This window comes from Elephantulus edwardii, unplaced genomic scaffold (genome assembly GCF_000299155.1).
Source record: "Elephantulus edwardii isolate Elephantulus edwardi_28Jun2011 unplaced genomic scaffold, EleEdw1.0 scaffold00074, whole genome shotgun sequence".
In the NCBI taxonomy this organism is placed as follows: Eukaryota; Metazoa; Chordata; class Mammalia; order Macroscelidea; family Macroscelididae; genus Elephantulus; species Elephantulus edwardii.
This window is the reverse complement of record NW_006399824.1, coordinates 8,580,329-8,600,211: the sequence shown is the minus strand read 5'-3', so window position 1 is coordinate 8,600,211 and position 19,883 is coordinate 8,580,329. Positions and strand designations below refer to the sequence as shown.

The 19,883-nt window shown below is 37.3% G+C and overlaps 1 protein-coding gene across 1 annotated transcript in view; it reads right to left on the bottom strand.

Moving 5' to 3' along the window:
• Positions 1-19,883, bottom strand: part of CTNNA3 (catenin (cadherin-associated protein), alpha 3) — a 2,453,748-nt gene that overhangs the window by 257,600 nt on the left and 2,176,265 nt on the right. The window contains exon 14 of the mRNA XM_006889022.1: positions 15,408-15,500. Coding sequence (XP_006889084.1) covers positions 15,408-15,500 — 93 coding nt within the window. The remainder of the gene's footprint in view (positions 1-15,407; positions 15,501-19,883) is intronic.

The following is a 19,883-nucleotide window of genomic DNA, read 5'->3' as shown; positions in this document are numbered from 1 at the left end:
ATATTAATAATAAAAAGAAAATGAAATTCACAGAATGTCTGTACCAAAAAAATTGTTGACACTGAAATATTTCAGGAAGTATCTTATGAACATGAGCCAATGATAATGAAGGAAGAAGCTCAAAGTGCACTAAAGGTATTAGCGAAAAATAAGGCCCTAAGAATTGATATAATACCAAATGGCATACTTCAAGTAACAGATGCAGCCCAGGGATGTGCTCACCAGTATATGTTAATATTTGGAGGGTAGCTACCTGGCCAATTGACCAGAAGAGATCCATGTTTCTCCTTATTTCTAAACAAAGATGATCCAACAAAATATGGAAACTGTCAAAACATAGCATTAATATTTCATGAAATAAAATATTATTGAAGATAATTAAAAACCAGGACAGTCCATTGACAGGGAACTTCCAGAATTCAAACTGGCTTCAAAAGATCTCATGGCATCAGAGATAACATTCCTGATGTCTGATGGATATTGACTGAAAGCTAAGAATACTGGAAGGATATCTGTTTTTAATTAACTATACAAAGGCATTTGACTGTGTGGATCATAGAAGACTGTGGTTAACATTGAAAAGAACAAGAATCACAGGACACCTAATTGTGCTACATGAAATCTATACTTAGACCAAGAAGCTGTCGTATGAATAGAGCAAGGAAATACCGCCTAGTTTATGAATAGTAAAGGGGTACATCAGGGTTGTACATGCTGTTTGCAGAGCAAATAATTCATTAAGTTGGACTCTATGAAGAAAAATATGATATCAGGATTGAAGAAAGACTCATCAACATCCTGTTTTATGCTGATGACACAACTCTACTTGCTAAAAGTGAAGAGGATATGTAACAATTGCTTGAAAAGATCAAGTACTACAAAGTTTGATAAGAATTACATCTCCACAGTAAGAAAATAAAGGTCCTCACCACAGGACCGACAGTCAACATTACGATAGATGGAGAAAGGGGTGAAGCTGTTAAGAATTTCATTTTCCTTGAATCAACAGTCAATACCCTTGGTACCAGCAGTCAAGAAATCAGGAGATGTGTAGTGCAGTAGCAAATCTGCTGTCAGGGACCTCTCCAGAATGCCAAAGAGCAATGATGTAAGTTCGAAGACTAAGATGTGCCTAATTCAGGCCATGGTCTTCTCAATCACTTGCTATGCATCAGAGACCTGGACAATGAACAAGGATAACAAAAGTATTGATGTCTTTGAGTTGTGGTGCTGGAAAAGAGTACTAAATATCCCATGGACTGCTTAAAGAACAAAAATAGATGTCTTGGAAAAGTGCAACCAGAGTTCTCCTTGGACGTAAAGACAACGAAGTTTCATTTTTCATACTTTGGACATGTAAGTAGGTGAGGCTTTTCCTTGGAAATGTACATCATGATTGGAAAGATGAAGGATCAATGAAGAAGAAGAAGACCCCAATGAGATGTATTGACAAGGTGGCTTCAGCAATGAGCTTGAAAGTATTAGAGGTGATAAAGATGTAACATATTGGGCAGGGTTCTGGTCTGCTGTTCATAGGGTTACTATGAATCGTAGTTTACTTTACGGCATCTCACAACAACAACAATAACTTGCAAAACTGTTTCCTACAGGTGTCTTGCATGTATTAGCATGAGGAATCTACCTTCTTTACCTTCTCTTTACCAATCAGCGTATATTTCAAAGACTAGGAAATTAATCTGCACATCACTTTTTAAAGGTGGCTGAAGAAGTTTTTAAGAGAAACAAAAACTATGTATAAAAAGAAAAACAACTATGGATCACAATACTACGAATATCTCAGCGTAAGATAGGAATTCAATAAATGCTTAAACAAAACAAAAGACAAAACAACATATACACGTTGGATCATAATTTCTGTTTTAGTCTCCTATTAAAGGTTACTTTTCATAATCACTATTTTAGTTTCATGGTATTTATGGGATGTATATTTACATAAAATATCAGCATCATTAAGAAACACATCAATGTCAAGTTCTTATTGACATCTTAAATCAGTTCCTAATAAATCACTTTCCGGGGGGGGGGGGGGAACCAATTTTGAAAGACACTTTTCCAGGAAAGTGTCCTGAAAATCAAAATGTTTGTAACCAGAAAATATAGTAATAATATATTATAAAGCTGAAAAAATGTATTTATAAAAACTTTTGAGCTTTATAAGGCAGTTTGTAGTACTAGCACATTCAAATTTATATTTATCATAAGACTAGTTTTTATAACTATCTCTACTCACTGTACATTTCCTCTGTTTCAGGAAGCAAATTAAATATTTCCTATATCTAATATTTTCAAAAACACTATAAAGTAAATTTTATTATCACCAGTTTCATATGAGGAAACAAAATAACCTTCCCATGGTCATAGAGATAGGAATGAATAGAATCAATATTTTGAACCAGTATTATGAGAAATCCCTAGTATTTATAATATGCATGTGCATCAGTTCCAGAAAAAGCAGATCACTAGCTTACCCACTGCATTTGCAAAACTCTCTTTAAATTCCTTTCAATAAGACTTCTCTGCTGTTACTCTGTTGGGACTTGAAGAAATTCATTAGTCTCTATGTTATTGCTGCTCCTAATTCCAGGAACAAGCAGGAAACATCTCTTGAAGTTGGAATGCTTGTTTTGATATCACAGAGTCCAATGCAATGAAAGCCTGAGTAGTAACTACTTTGTTCCTCTGAATTTCACATTCAGAGAAGTATAATTGCACCGATATCTACTAGACTAATTATCTACTTCATCCCACTAGGAAGATGATCCAACTGGGTGAACTGAGAAGGTCTGTGTATCACGAGGTAGATTCCAAATGGTAATCAACAAGTTAGTATGTTAGTGTTACTCTATTTCATCTAGGGAGCTCTGGTAGCCTGGTGGTAAGAAGTCACTGCCAATTCAAATACATGCAATTTGAATCCACCAGCTGCTCCTCAGAAGCATAAGCAATCTCCTCTCATGTAATTTACAGCCACTGCATGGTCAGTTATGAGTTGATTTCAGCTTGACAGCACATAGCAACAACAATAGCAAGTTTCTCATATATCTAAAAGAGAATGAAGGGAGTACTGGTAGCCTAAGATAAGAAGTTGCGCTGTCAACCCTAAGCCAAGCAGTTTGAAACCACCTCCAGCTGTTTTGTAGGAGAAAACTGGATATTCTTCTCCCGTGAGATTCAGAAAACTCTCTCAAGTGTCATCTATGTGTCAGTTCTGACTTGAAAGGAGAATGATGGAAGATAGTAAGTTTGCTACATCTAGAATTTGGGAGATATGATTTAATTTTGAGGTTTACAGACTTTCGTTTTACAATTTATCTTTTTAGAAGAGCAATCATAATACCAATTCTTTATAACACTGGCTGTAGAAATCGGATGGCAATTCAATCGTAAGGAATGATGAGAATCTTCCCAAGGTTACGGAAAGGGCTGTGATGGAAAGAATACGAGGTAGGACACAGATCTGGAATTGAGTCTCAAGTCACATGATTACATATGTTCTAATTCCCTAAATAATAAAATGAAACAAATAAACAAACAAAAAACAATAAAAGGCAAACTACAGGGCTTTTGTAAAACAAGATGCCAAATTGGAAATGCTCAATTAAACATGAAGTGTTAAAAGATATTTGGCACTATTTGCTTTAAATAAAATATATTATCTTTTTGAAAACTTTCGAGATTTAAAATACCACATAACATTAAAAAATTAATTTCTTAAGTCTATTTTAATATGAATTTCATATATGAAATGATAAAGATGAAATATTTATTTTATTTTCTCCTTATGAAAAGCTAACAAAAATATTTTCTTTGGTTGCATAGCACATAGTGAGATGTGTTAAAAACCCAAATAACCTCGGGAATTTGAGTCTGTTCCACAAGGGAAATGCTGACAGTCTCCTTCCTTTGGAATGTACAGCCTTGGGAACCAATGCTAGTCACCATCAGCCAGAGCCACCTGGACAAGCAGTCAGTGAGAAACAAGGACATGAATAAACGAAGAACTCTGTGAAGAGCAGTCTACGAACCTACAGCAAACTCAAACTCCTGTGTCATCGTGGAATGCCTAATCATGGAACGTTGGTCCTGTTGCCATCGTAACAGCTAAGATTTTTCACTAATGAATACTGTGGTTCCACAGAAAGTTCACAAAGCATGTGTTATTGGTCTTTTAGTATTTCTTTCTCAAAAAGCATGGGGTCGAAATTATTATTTGTTAGTTACAGACCTTTACAAATCCCAGTGGCATTTTCCACTGATGACAGCACTAATAAATGATATTGAGCCAAAGCTGTGGGAGTGAAATACAAAAAGTAAAATGATAATAAAAAACTGTCACTACATTTCCAAACAGTGCCAGAAATTGGTTCTAATATATGTGACATGTAGCAAAGTCTGCATTATGTCAGAACCAGACACATGTTTACCAGTAATAGCAGGAAGCAAAAGGAACCAAGACACATATCCTGTATAGTTACCAGAAACTCCACATTGAACTTGGCTAGTCTGAGTGCTCACTGAATTCTAAACAGATTCTATTTATAAATGTAATTATATTTTTTCAAAGTAATAGTACCTGTCAACTATGTCAAAAGGTATGAGGAGAATAAAATAAGAGTGAATAGAAAAAGAAAAATAAAGAACTATCTAAATTGAATATATGATTAAGCAATGCACATACAATAACAGCCCTGAATAAGAGATAGATCATTACAAAGAGGACGGTGCAAAGCAGGCGGGGGGCGGGGAAGGGGTGTGGAAACACATAGGTAATTGTGCAACAAGGAATGAACATTTAAAAAAAAATTGAACTGAGGGACAGGGATAGGAAAGAAGGGATAAAAAGTGAAACAATGAAAGAATGAAAATTTAACTTCTCTGTAAATATTCAATAAAATCACAACTGAAATAAAATTTTATTTTAAAAAATGATATGAAGCTGGAAATTCCAAAAAGGGTTAGAGGAAAATTGCAAAATATATTCTAAGCAGAAGGAGCCATATTTGTGTAGTTGGTGAATTGTTGAGCTACTGACTGAAAATTTGGCAGTTCAAGTCTACCAGTCATTTGTTCAGGGAAAGATTAAGGAATATAAAAAAACAATGTATCCATCAAGGAGGCAGCTTCATCTGACCTCTGCTTACTCCACAAGGGGAAGAGTATTCATCAACAACATCTACAGAAGAAATCAACCCCTTGAGGTCAAATATGCCCTCACATTCTTAGATCCATTGTGAACACTAACACTGACTGGCCCTCCCAAGTTTTCCGGTGCTCTACTACTGGTTCTACTCATCCATTGCAATGGATGCAGAAATACTCATGATCACAGGGCTTATTAAGAAAACTAAGAGGTTATAACTAAGATTGAGCTACAATTTACCAGGAAATTAAAAGATGAATTGCATAGGGATAGTTTGCTGTCAGAGACCTGTCCAAAGTGCTGAAGAGCAATGATGTCAGTCTGGAGACTAAGGTGCACCTGATCCAGGTCATAATCTTTGCAATTATTTATTATGCATCAGAAAGCTGAATAATGACTAGGGGTGATAGAAGGAGAATTGATGCCTTTGAGCTGTGGTGCTGAAGAAGAGACAGGTTTATCCTAGAGAGGGTGAGACCACGCTGCTCCTTGGAGGCAAAGATTCTGAAGCTTCATTTGACATACTTTGGAGACATGTTGTAAGGCAGAACCAGTTCTTGGAGAGAGATGCCATACTTGGGAGAGTGGATGAACAGCGCAAGAGGGGAAGACCTTCAATGAGATGGATTTATTCAGTGATTGGGGTTATTGAGGGTAGTGTATCAAAGACAATAAGAACGGCACAGTATAGAGCAGGGTTTAGAGCTGTTGTATATAGGGTCGCTATAAGTTGCAGGCTACTCGACAGTACATAACAACAAACAACAATTTACCCATCAGAACAGCTTCTCAGATGTGCCTATAGATAGGTCCTATGATCTTCAGCCCTGAACCTCTGGGGTAATATTAAGCTATTTTTAATATTATCAGTTATGATGTCTCTCATAGTCCTCCAGTAAGGTTTGATGAAGGCTATTTGTTCTACCTCCAGATCTAGAACTTCAGGCTCTAGTTCTAACTGCAGACCTGGGATGGAGTTCCAGCTCAGTTCTGTGTCACATCAATCTATGGTTCTCTGCCACCTCCACTGTTGCTGTCACGGATGATACTTTATGTTGTTTGTGTCCATCACCAGCTACCACACACAGAAACCTCTTGCCGGACATGGGTTACTTACATTCTGCATATTCTTTCTTGTAAGCAATGAGAGTTCCCTTTTCTGTCTACAAACCTGCTTAATTTGAGCCTGACTATGCCAAAACTGACCAAATCTACATGCCCTATTAGCATGTTCCAAACAAGATGCATTATTTACCTCATTCGCTTTAATTATATAGTTCTACCTAAGAATATCTTGAAAGTAAAGAAAAAGTGGGTAAAGAAATCATGTTGAACAATACATTTACATTACTTCAAACAAGATTTATAGCATTGGATACTTGATAGAAGACGTCATGAGTCAAAACCAACTTACATAAATGAAACGTTTTTGTTTGTAAGCTTGTCTAAAGCTGAAAGTATCTTTCTATGATTATGGGACTGTTAACATATGTAACCCATCTGATAGAGATCATAAACACTGTCTAAATGTGATCCTGGTACTGATCAGGATATGGACTTACGGTATAGAATAAAACCATCATCTTTAAAAGCATCATCAGCAGGTGCTTCTACTGATCATAAATTTCAGGCAGAAGAGAGGAACTTTTGAAGTTAACGCACAAGACAAAATGGTCTAAACGATGGTTAATGGAGTTTAATTGATTACACAATAGTGTTGTGTTTTTGTTGTTGTTATATAGTTTGCTGGCAAATTGGGCTCAAAGCTGATCCCCTAATGACTTTTCAGAGGTAGTAAATCACACAATAAGAGATTGCCCATTCTTCTCACACAGAATAAGCAGCTGGTGGATTTGAATGGCTTGCTTTGAGATTACAGAGAAGCTTCTCACTGTTGGCATAATGGGAAGAATCTTGTGCTACAATTCCAAAAGCATGTGGATCAAATCCAACAGCTTCTTCACAGGAAAAGGATGGAAAATACCCTCCCATGTGATTCACTACCTCTGAAAACTCCAGTGAAGTGCAGCTGTGTATCAGTCCCAACTTAATGGCACACAGTAACAACAACATACACAAATTACTATTAAAAAATTCAAAGATGATTTAGGCCTTAGTGACATTCTTTTCTGTTCTATCTCTCATTATACTAATGCTATCTAAGTTTTGTCATGGTGGCCATTCTTTGTTTCTTTTTTAGTAAATTATTATTCAACTTATGCTCTAAGTTAATTACCATGTGGTGATCTTCAAATATCTTAGCCAGGAAACAACACATTTCTTTAGACAAGTTAGATAACTCTGAGCTTCAGTGAATTTAGTAGTAAAAACAAGATCATATTAGTCACACTGAAAAGCTAATCTAAAAATTGAATAAAGCAGTGGATGGAAAATGAGTGTTTTTTTCTTGTTTTCCTCTATAAACAGCTCAAGAACTGAAAATAGTTTAAGAATTTGTTGTTGTTATGTGCCATCAAGTCGTTTCCGACTCATAGCGACCCTATGCACAACAGCTCTAAACCCTGCTCTATCCTGCGCCAACCGCACTGCCTCTGACACACCCATCCCGATTACCCCAGTCACCGAATCAATCCATCTCGTAAAGGGTCTTCCCCTCCTGCGCTGTCCCTCCACCCTCCCAAGCATGATGTCCCTCTCCAAGGACCCGTCCCTCCTGGCAACATGTCCAAAGTATGTCAGACGAAGCCCCAGAATCCTTGCCTCTAAGGAGCAGCTTGGTTTAATCCTCTCCAAGATGGATCTGTTTGTTTTTCTGGCAGTCCAGGGTACATTCAGTACCCTTCTCCAGCACCACAGCTCAAAAGCATCCACTCTCCTTCTGTCCTCCCTAGTCATTGTCCAACTCTCTGATGCATAACAAGCGATTGCAAATACCATGACCTGTATCAGGCGCACCTTAGTCTCCAGAGAGACACTGTTGCTCCTGAGTACATTTGAGAGGTCCCTAACGGCAGACTTTCCCATCGCGATACGCTTTTTGATTTCCTGACTGCTGGTACCAAGAGTGTTAACTGTGGAGCCGAGCAAAGTGAAGCTGTGAACACTCTCAATCTCTTCATCATCCATCCTGACGCTGCCAATTGGTCCAGTGGTGAGAATCTTTGTCTTCTTGACGTTGAGCCTCAGTCCATACTGAAGGCTGCAGTCCTTGACCCTTCGCAGCAAGTGCATGAGGTCCTCCTCAGTTTCAGCAAGCAAGGTTGTGTCATCTGCATAACGGAGATTGTTGATAGATCTTCCACCAATCCTGATGCCACAATTCTCCTCATAGAGCCCAGCCTCTCGGATAATCTGCTCTGCATACATGTTGAAAAGGTATGGAGACAGGATGACTTAAAGTTTAAGAATAGGTTCTAGATAACTGGATTGGGAATAGGGGAAGAATAAGTAGGGTAAGAAAGGAGAAACAATCCAAGATGACATTATTAAGCTAGCCAATGTAATATGATTAGAGTTTGAGACCAATAAGGACCTTTTAAACATTGACATGTGATAGGCTCATCCAAGGGATAAAAAGAAAATTATTTTATAAAAGTTGCTCTATAAACTTTTTTTTTAGAATGGTTGTGTGGTTTCTTGCTCAGGTTCCCACATTGTAGCTTCAGGGAAATTCAAAAACAGAAAGTAAAATGACGTAAGATTTGATTAAGTTATACATGTGGCCAAATCATAGAGAAAACAAAGTACATCACAAGAGGTATCCAAAAATACTTATCAGTGTTCTAGATATAGAACAGAGTTTCTACCTGGTAGAGATACTATTATTAATTATTTCCATTTCATCATCTTTATTTTCATGTGATAGGAGGACAAGAACCCAGGTTGGTCACATAGTAGGTTCCTTTTCTAGGAAAAAGAGAGAGAGTTCAAAAGTATCAGCTGCTCCACAGCATAAAAATGAGCCAATCGCCTCTCATTAAGATGTATTCAACACCTTGACCAGGGAATAGTGTCATTATGAGTCAGAAATGTGAGTATTTTGTAATATGAAGATGATAAGGGAGAAGAGTGTATTAAAAAGAAAGTTATAAATCTGTACTAGCTACAGTGTTTTTATGCTGAATTGAAGAGTGAAATAATCTCAAATAACGTTGAGGTTAGAACATTTAAAGATGAAGAGGATAATACATTACAAATCCTTGAGACAGAACACCAGAGAACTTGCAGGGACAGGAAGATTGCCAGTCTTCTAAGAAGAGTAATTGAGACAATAGTGGAATTGTGGGACAGAATTCACTAATGTCAGATCTTGTATACTTTCAAGGTCTTTACCTCTGGTTTTATCCATTCGGATGTTTGGCATTCGTATGAGGAAAATACATGAGAGCAGAGATCATTTAGGTTAAATTTAATGTTGTCATAGCATATCAAATAGATAAGAATCTATCTTATCTAAAGAGTAAGAGTAAGAATGTGTCCCAAGAGAACCTCTTAAAGAACTAGAAAGTAAGAGACTGTATACGGTGAAATACAAATGTTGGATTTAGAGCAGTTTTGAAATTACTTCCACAAGTAAACACTTTTATAGAGATAGAAATATTCTAAAGCTCTAGCATAATGTACAGTGGGCAAGTGATCTTCAAACTGGCCAGTAACTGAGTATAAGATTAAATATACAAATAAAAGTAAGCATAATAACATATTCATTTTTTCTAGCATATGATTTTAAAATTTAGAAAATTCTCACAAATATTATTTTCATATTTGAAGTTACCAATAAGGCTGAGAGTAGATAAGGCATTTTTCTTCACCGTCTACAAGTTATGAGTGAGTCATAGTGAGAGCTGAGGTCTATTTATTCTAATGCTGGCATTCTAAAGAGTGCTTTAGTTTCAATAAAATATCCTACCATCAACTTCCTTGCAAACTTCCGTGCAAACTCTGACACCTACGCCTACCTTCAGTGACTCAGCGTCAGCCTATTTACTTACTTCAAGGAAGCCTTGAACATATCTGCCTTGTGCAAAATGCACTTCCAATTCTTTTACTGTTTGTTTTCTTACCAATAATACCTATTAGAACGAAAGGCTAGTAACTCCAGAAGGTCTGTGGTCACAATGTCCAATGTGAACTGTTTTCATGGTGTAAGGTCTTCTGGCAAAAAAATGAGGACCTTTAATATTCAATTACAAGTTTTCCTGGAGGCTTAGCTCATAGCTAGTTATACTGTCAAACCAAGATTCCATGTCTGGCAGTTTAAGTCTACCAATGACCGCTGGAGGAAGATGAACAGTCTCTTTCCGTTATGATTTACAGTGTCTGAAATGCAGAAAAAGGGTCACTATCAGATGGAACCTGGCTAGACAACAGGGAGGTTTTTAAAGTTTCTGTTCCTAAGAATACTGTCCTTTACAAAACAACCCTCTTTACAAACAAGCAAGATGCAAATTCTTCGAGTGGTGGGGTTCAGTTCCCTGTTACTCAATTCAAACTGGCTAGCCACATCTTCATTTGGAAACTAGGGGCCTCTTCATGCTATGGATACTACTTCCAGCATGCATTCTTAGTTCTTGTTTGTTCATAATCCTAAAGTCCTAAAAGGTTGGTGATCTCTTCCTCTTCTAAACTGTGAGTATATTGAACTGGTAAACTTTAGTCAATCCCACTACATTTTTGAAGTCCCATAGATTCAACAATTCATTTACCATAAGTTAAGAACCTTTCCCTCAGCCATAGAGAAAATAAATCAAACTAGAACCACTGTTTGGAGTCTATTGTGACTCATTATTAACCATCATTGACTTTCTGAGGCTGTAAATCTCAATGAGAACAGAATGACTCATATTTCTTCTGCAGAGTTGCTGTTGACAGTCCTTAAAGCAAGAACTGAAATGTAATTGACATTATCAGTAAGGAATGGAAACTTAAACAGTAGCATAGCCAAGAAAATAACCAAATACTAATTAACCTGCTACACATTAATATCATCTGCATGCATAACATGATATTTATTTCTAAAATAAAACAAAAACTGTTCTAATAAAGCACAAGTATTTTGGCTGAAAAAATAATTTTTCAAGCCAACTTGACTATATGAAAAAAGGACACTTCCTTTAACTTTTTTCCCCCACATTTGTCTCATTAAATCTAGGATAGAGCACTTTCCTATCTATGTGTTTATTTCATATATGCCACATGTTTAAATATTTCATAGGAAATATTTGTTATTGATGTTATTATGTGCCACAGAGTTGCCTGTGACTCACAGAGATCCTGTGTAAAATAGTTCTGAATCCTGATGTATCCTGAAGCAATTTCAATGTCTCCAACAGACCTAAGTCCATTGATCTAGTCAATGAGTCAATTAATCTCATTCTGCATTTTCTTATCCTACATTGTCCCTCCACACTTTCAAGCATGATGTTCATTCTCCAAGGAACGGTAGTTTCTGACCACGTTTCCAAAGTATGTGAGACAGAGGCTCAAAATCATTGCTTCCAGGGAGCACCGTGTTTTCACCTTTTCCAGAGGAGACCTGTTTGTTCTTCTGTCCATCCACAGCATGTTCAATAGTCTTCTCCAGCACCATAACTCAAAGACATTTATTCTTCTACCACTTTAGTCATTATCTAGTTCTCTGACACAAAGTATGTAATTTTGAAGACTATGGCCTGCTCATATGACTTGCTCATATGCAAGTTCAAGCTGAAGCTGAGGAAAATTAAACCAAATCCGTGGGAACCAAAATATGACTTTGAGTTCATCCCACCTGAATTTCAGAACCATCTCAGGAATAGGTTTGAAGTCTTGAACACTAATGAGTGAAGACCTAATGAGTTGTGGGAGGATGCCAATAGGATCAGCCAGGAAGAGTGAAAATGGTCATTACAAAGACAGAAGAGAGAAAAAAACGACCAAAATGAATATCAGAAGAAACTCTGAAGATTGCACTGGAGAGCAGAGAATCCAAAGCAGAAGGAAGAATTCAATATACTAAAGAGCTGAACAGAAGATTCCAAAAGGCAGCAGGGGATGACAAAGCAAAATATTACAATGAAAGGTGCAAGGAGCTGGAGTCAGAAAATCAAAAGGACTGAACTCACTCAGCATTTCTTAAGCTCAAGAAACTGAAGAACAAATTGAAACCTTGAGTTGCTATAATCAAGGATGCTTTAGACAGAATATTAAATGATCTAGGAAGTATTAAAAGAAGATAGAAAGAATCTATTGAGTCACTGTATCAAACGGAATTGGCAGACACAGAAGAATTTAATGAAATAACATATGAGCAAGAGCTTACAGTGATGAAGGAAGAGGTTCAAGCTGCTTTGAGGAAATAGCAAAAAATAAGGCCCCAGGAATAGATGGTATACCAATTGACATATTTTCAGCTAACAGAAGCTGCCTTGGATGTGCTCACCAAGCTGCGCCAAGAAATCTGGAGAACAACCACTTGGCCAACTAAATGGAAGAGATCTATATTTGTTTCCCATCCCAAAGAAGGGTGACACAAAAAAAATGTGGAAACTATAGAACAATCTCATTGATTTCACATGCAAGAAAGATTCTACTGAAGATTATCCAAAAATGACTGTTAACAGCACATCAGCAGAGAACTGCCAGAGGTCCAGGCTGGGTTTAGAAGGGGTCGTGGTACTAGGGATATTGTAGCTGATGTTAGATGGATCTTAGCTGAAAGCAGGGAATACCAGAGGAATGTATATCTGTGTTTCGTTGATTATGCAAAGCATTTGACTGTGTGGACCATAACAAACTGTAACTGAATCTGAGAAGAATGGGAATCCCAGAACACTTGATAGTTCTAATGTGAAACTTATACTTGGACCAAAAGGCAGTTGTCAGAATAGAGCAGGGGAACACTGCATGGTTCAAAATTGGGAAAGGTGTATGTCAGGGATGTGTCCTATCTCCATACCTTTTCAACCTGTATATAGAACAGATTATCCACAAGCTGGGCTCTATGAGGAGAAGTGTGGTGTCAGGATTGGTGGAAGATCTATTAACAATTTGCGTTATGCAGATGACACAACCCTGCTTAAAACTGAGGAGGCCCTGAAATGCTTGCTGCAGAGGGTCAAGAACTGCAGCCTTCACTATGGATCGAGGCTCAATGTCAAGAAGACATAGATTCTCACCGCTGGACCGATTGGCAGCATCAGGATGGATGGTGAAGAGATTGAGATTGTTAACAACTTTAGTCTGCTTGGCTCCATGGTCAACCCTCTTGGCACCAGCAGCCAGGAACACAAAAAATGTATTGTGATGGGAAAGTCTGCTGTTACGGACCTCTCCGGGGTACTGAAAAGCAATGGTGTCACTCTGGAGATTAAGGTGCATCTGACACAGGCTATTGTCTTTGCAACTACTTGTTATGCATCAGAGAGATGGACAATGACTAGGAAGGATAGAAGGAGAATTGATGCCTTTGAACTGTGGTGCTGGAGAAGAGTATTGAGAGTACCATGGACTACCAAGAAAACAAACAGATTCAACATGGAGAAGGTTAAACCAGGCTTCTCCTTGGAGGCAAGGTTCTGGGGCTTCGTCTGACCTACTTTGGGCATGTTGTAAGGAGGGACAGGTCCTCGGAAAGGGCCATCATGCTTGGAATGGTGGAGGGATGGTGCAAGAGGGGAAGACCCTCTATGAGGTGGACTGATTTAGTGACTGAGGTATTCAGGATGGGTGTGTCAGAGGCAGTGCGATTGGCACAGGACAGAGCAGGGTTTAGGGCTGTTGTAGATATGGTCGCTATGAGTCACAAGCGACTCGACGGCACATAACAACAACAATGACAATGGCCTGAATTGGGCACACCTTAGTCTCCAGACTGACATCATTGCTCTTCAGTACTCTAGAGAGGTCCCTGACAGTAGACCTTCCCAATTCAATTCATCTTTTGACTTCCTAACTACTAGTGTCAAGAGTGTTAATTGTGGAACTAAGTTTAGAAAACTGTAAAAATAAAATAAAATTATATCTTCAAATCATTTGTTAGGAAAAAGACATTAGTGGATATTGTGTACAGTGAAATTAGAACAGATCAATAGCTGGCCCTCCAGGGCACTTAGAGGTAGTAAATCACACAGGAAGTAATTGTCCATTTTCTTCTGCAGAATTGCGAGGTGATTTGAACTGTGTACTTGTGTATTGGTAGCACAATTCCTTATCATTAAGCCATGAAAGCTCTCTAAATAGATAGTCTAGTTTTAACAAAATAAAAGATTTTTTGGTGATTTTTTATGTTCATGTCACATTTGTAAAAATAGAACAAAACCAAAATAGTTTTAATAATATATCGTGTATTGTAAAAGGAACAAACAGAAAGAGAGCAGAAGCTGGTATGTGTCCCTGAATCTGGTCAACTTGATATTGGTCTGTAATTTATCTACTGTTTTAATAGAATGCAAACTCATAGATATCTAGACTTTATCTAGTGTGTTAATAGAATGCAAACTCATAGATATCTAGTAGGAATTGACTCAGACCTGATCCTTCAGCAGGTTTTCAAAGGCTATAAATAATATGAGAGAAGATCGTCCATCTTTCTCCCTCAGAGTAGCTAGTAGTTTTGAACTATACTGCCTTTGGGTTGACGATGCAACTCTTTACGCTTAAGGCCACCAGAAAATAAAAATCCAGAGGATTATGGGCAGAATTTTAAGAAGCCTAATTTGCTTTTAACTAAATCCTCATTCAGACTCAATCATTGCCATTGAGTAGAACCGATTCATAACTCACTCTCCAACAGGTTTCTAGAACCTGTAATTCACAGGGGAGGAGACTATGCATCTTTCTAGCTCAGAGATCCAGCCTGCATCTAGGTCGGCAGCACACCTTCTTACCCATGTACATCTACACGCATGCACACTGGGAGTAGGTCAGAAGAGGGAATTGCATAAAGAAAGAGTGAATAGGAGTTCTTTACCTCAGAGTTTCCCCCTTCAGAAGTTCAGAGTATATTTATGACTCCTCAGTTCCTCTTTTCTACTCTAAACAAACATGTACATATTTCACTTTTATATTCCCGTGACTCCTATAAAATCAAAAGCAGTGTGCAGTGATTCACAGCTTGACCTGAAATGGCCCAACAGTGAGCTCTCAAGACAGGAGAGTTAATTGCCCTCAATGTTGCTGCCCTGAATTCTGAGCCTTTTCTCCCTGGGCTCTCAAAAAAAAAAAAACAGATCCAGCTCCAGGAGTCCAGCCCATGAGAGGCTGGATGGATCAACAAGGAGAGGTACAGCACAGGGGAGAGACTTACTCGGTCAGTCTTGCCCTCTGTCTGGACACTGGCATGACTGCGGCCCTCATGATCCTCTTCCAGGTCAGAAACATCTTCCAGCTCCTCTGGAGTCTGTAAAATGAAAGAAAAGAATTGTGTTCAGAGATATAATATTGAAAGCCTGTATAACCCAGCTATTTCACTACCAGGAATACACCCCAAGAAAATTAGAAGTGAGATACAATGGAGATTTGTATATACTCATGTTCCTAGCAGTATTATTCACCATTGCAAGAATATGTAAACAGTCCAAATGTCCAACCAAACTGAATAAATTGAGAAATTTTGATATATTCACAAAGTAGAAAGCGAAGTTGTGTCATCTGTGTTATGTAAGTTGTAAGTTATTGATGAGTTTTCTTCCAATCCCGATTCCCCATTCCTCTCCTTAAAGCCCAGCCTCCCACACGATCTCTTTTGCATATAGATTGAAAAAGCAAGAAGACAGGATGTATGCCTTATGCACTTCTTTCCTGATTTTGAACCATGCTATGTTTCCTTGCTCTGCTGTGAGGACCACAACCTATTCTGAGTATAGGTTTCACATAAGCACAATCAAATGTTCTGGGATTCCCATTCTCCTCAAGGTTAGCCACAATTTGTTGTGATCTACAGAGTCAAATGCCTTTCCATTATCAATGAAACACAAACAGACATTCCTTTAGTGTTCATTGTTTTCTGCCAAGATCCATCTGACATTGATGATAATGTCTCTAAATGCCATGACCTCTTCTAAACCATGCTTTTATTTCCGATAGTTCTCTGTCAATGTACTATTCAAGTAATTTTTTTTACAATCTTCAGCAGAATTTTGCTTCCATGTGATATTAATTGTTGTTGCTATTGTTGTTATGTTCCATTGAGTGGCCTACAACTCATAGTGACCCTATGTACAACAACCATAAACCCTGCTCTGTCCTGTGCCAACCTCACTGTCTCTGACACACCTATCCCCATTATACCAACCACTGGATATTAATGATATTGTTCAATAATTTCCACACTCTATTGGATCACCATTTTTTTGAAATGGGAATAAATATGGATTTCTTCCAGTCAGTAGACCAGGTGTTTATCCTCCAGATTTCTTGGCACAACCTAGTGAGCATGTTCAGGGCAGCATCTATTCATTGAAACATTTCAATTGGTATTCCATCAATTACTGGGGGCTTATTTTTTGCTAAGCATTTCAGGGAAGACTTACTTTCTCCTTCATCACCTTCTTCTTTTGATCATATGTTGTTTCATGAAATTTTTCTGTGACAACCAATTCTTTTCTGTACCGTGACTCTGTATACTCCTTCCATGATTTTTTTTTTAATGTTTCTTGGATAGTTCAATATTCTTCCTATAGCATCCTTAAATATTGCAACTCATGGCTTAAATTTGTTCTTTCTATCCTTTAGCTTAAGAAATGCCAAACAAATCCAGCCCTTTTGATTTTCCAACTCCAGCTCCTTGTATATTTCAATATAATACTGTGCAAAACCAGCAGCATTGTGAGACATGATCCATCACAGAAGTGACACATGGATTAAGCCACCATATCAAGGGGTAGCTTGGGGAGGGGGATGATGGACAAGGGAGGCAGGAGAGCAAGGAATGCTATTGTAACGGGGAAACAGAAGGGACAAGACACATATGCTGGTGAGAGACGGGGAGGGACACTCAATGTATTGGTTATCTAGATAAAGGGAAGTGTCTTTCATCTCCTCATTTTGGTAAAATGGTTGTCTGCCAGCTATTCTTTGAAATCTAAGCAACCAAATTAAGACAGACTAGAAAGAATGATTGGCTATCCACTTCTGAAATATAACAGGCCTTCAAAACCCTATGTACAATAGAACACACTTAGAGTAGAATAAAAGGTATGGCAATGGAGACTGAGCCCTCAAATTTGGAAACATAAAAGGGAAGGAACAGTTGTAATCATAAACTAATGATCATAATGTGGGGTGTGAGGAGCATGAATGTAGGTAAACTGGACATCATTAAGAAGGAAGTGGAAAGATTAACAATATTAAGTACTGGGGAAATGAGATAGCTTAGCATGGGCATTTTGAATCAGATGATCTACTACGCCAGAGATAAAAAGGTAAGAATAAACAGGGTTGCTTTCATAGTTAAAAAGACATTTCTAGATCTATCTTGAAATGTAATGTTGTGAGTAACCAGATAATATCCATACTCATACAAGGAAGGTCTACCTGTCAATAACACTCAATATCATTCAAATTTATGCAACCAGAGCCAAAGAGAAGGATATACATGATCTCTACCAACTTTTGCAATCATATATTGATCAAATATGCAACCAAGATGCATTATTAATGGGTAACTGGAATGCAAAAATTGGGAACCAGAAAGAAGGATCATTCATTGGTCAGAAAATGTGGATGTGGTGACAGAAATGAAGCTAGGGATAGAATGATAGAATTATGCACAATCAATGGTTTATTCAATGCAAATACCTTTTATAATAAACATAAATGCAGGTATACACATGAATTTCACTTGTGAGTCTGCACAGGAATCAGATAGATTACATTTGTGGACGGAATTGTTGGAGAAGATCAATATCCACAGTGAAAACGAGGCCAGGTGCTGACAGCATAACAGATCATCAACTACTCAGATGCAAGTTCAAGTTAAAGCTAAAAAAGTTCAAATGAAATCCACAGGATTCAAAATTTAACCTTTAGTCTAGCTTACCCAAATTTAAAAAGAACTCAGGAATAGGTTTAAGGCCTTGAATGCTAATGAATGAATACCAGATAAGCTATGAGAGGATATCAAGAAAATCATGAAGAACGCAAAAGGTCTTTACAAAGACATAGGAAGAAGAAAATACCAAGAAGGATGTGAAAGAAGGATGTGCACTAGAGCACCGAGAAGTTAAAGCAAAGGGAAGAAGTCAAGAAGTTAAGGTTCTGAACAGAAGATTTCAAAGGTCACCTTGTGAAGAAAAGCAAAGTCTTACAATAAAGTAAGTAAAATTACTAAGTTACAAAAAGATAAGTACTCCAGAAGACTACCATTATAAAAAATAGGATGATTACAGGTTGGGGAGTAGGAAGAACAGGAAAAAAAATCAATAGATCATGAACTCTGTATTGCAATAGGTGAAGGGATGGTCAATCTGAAATAAATAGGCAACCAGATGTTATGTGTATTGCAATTAACTATTTGGAACAGATACACAATGTGGACCAAATGGTAGAATAAAGAAAAAACTTCCAGTATGCTAAGTCTCTGAAATTTGAGGTTTCTTGTTACTCAAGTGATACAAACAAAAATTTGAAGTTTATTTTGAAAGAAAAAAAGTTTTGTGATATTTTAATTGACATTTAATGATTGGAAAAAAGTCAAAATGTGTTTGGAAATATGCTTCTTATCTCTCAGTCGTAATCTGGCTAAACATGGTGTGTTTATCCCAAACCAAGATTATTAAAAATAATTTTTAAAGTGGAACAATTATAATTAACACATTTTTCGGTCCAATTTCCACCAAAATATCATCAAGAATTAAATTTTCTAGGAACTTAGATATTTTAACATGAAACTTCAATTTCTATTCTAAGAAGCTGGATAATTTCTATTCTTTCAATTCAGCTTAAATGTCTATTACTGAAAGGTGTCCTCTGTTATCTAAACTCAATTAAGAAGTTTCTGGTCCCCGCTGCCTTTATTTTCATAATCTTCACCATACTTTATGATATCCTTACTTTCTTAATTATATAATTAATTGCTTTTTCTACTTTGAGGATAAGGGCGAGTTTTGTTATATTTACTGTTTTATTAACACCTTCCATTGTGTTATGTTGCTGTGTACAGAAGAGCCAGAACTGAAACATAGCCAACTCTCCAGTGGGTTTTGGAGGCAGCTAATAGCTCCTCTGGGGCAACTTGAACCATATGCCTTCAGGATTGCAGTACAGTCTCTAGGCCACCAGAGTTCATAACAACTTCTAGCAAATATATATATTTTTAGAACGAATAAAGAAATATTGTCAGTAATAGTTAAAATGATAGATTTGAAAAGAAAAAATAATTGCTGAAAATAGGACAATAAACTTTCTAAATATAATTTCTACTGCTTTACTTTATGTATTTAAAATTAATAAATTTTTTAAGGCTGAATTATTTTCCTTGTTCTAGATATTTATTTCTTTAGTCCCTAGTGACTATTTTTAAATATATCAATAACTGTTGCAAATAATATCACTTATTTTAAGTAAAGGGACTTAGAGAATTTACCTAATATTTGTTTCGGTTTACATGTTGTCACTGTCAGTTCACTGGCAACTTGACAGCAACACTCTGATGGGGGTAAGCATGACAGAGATACACCACTCCAGGAGAGGATCAGAGAGTCAATCTAGCTCAATTTTACTGGGATCTACAGTGCACTTATAAACAAGAAGACAGGATAGCGTGGGCTTACAGATGTGGGAC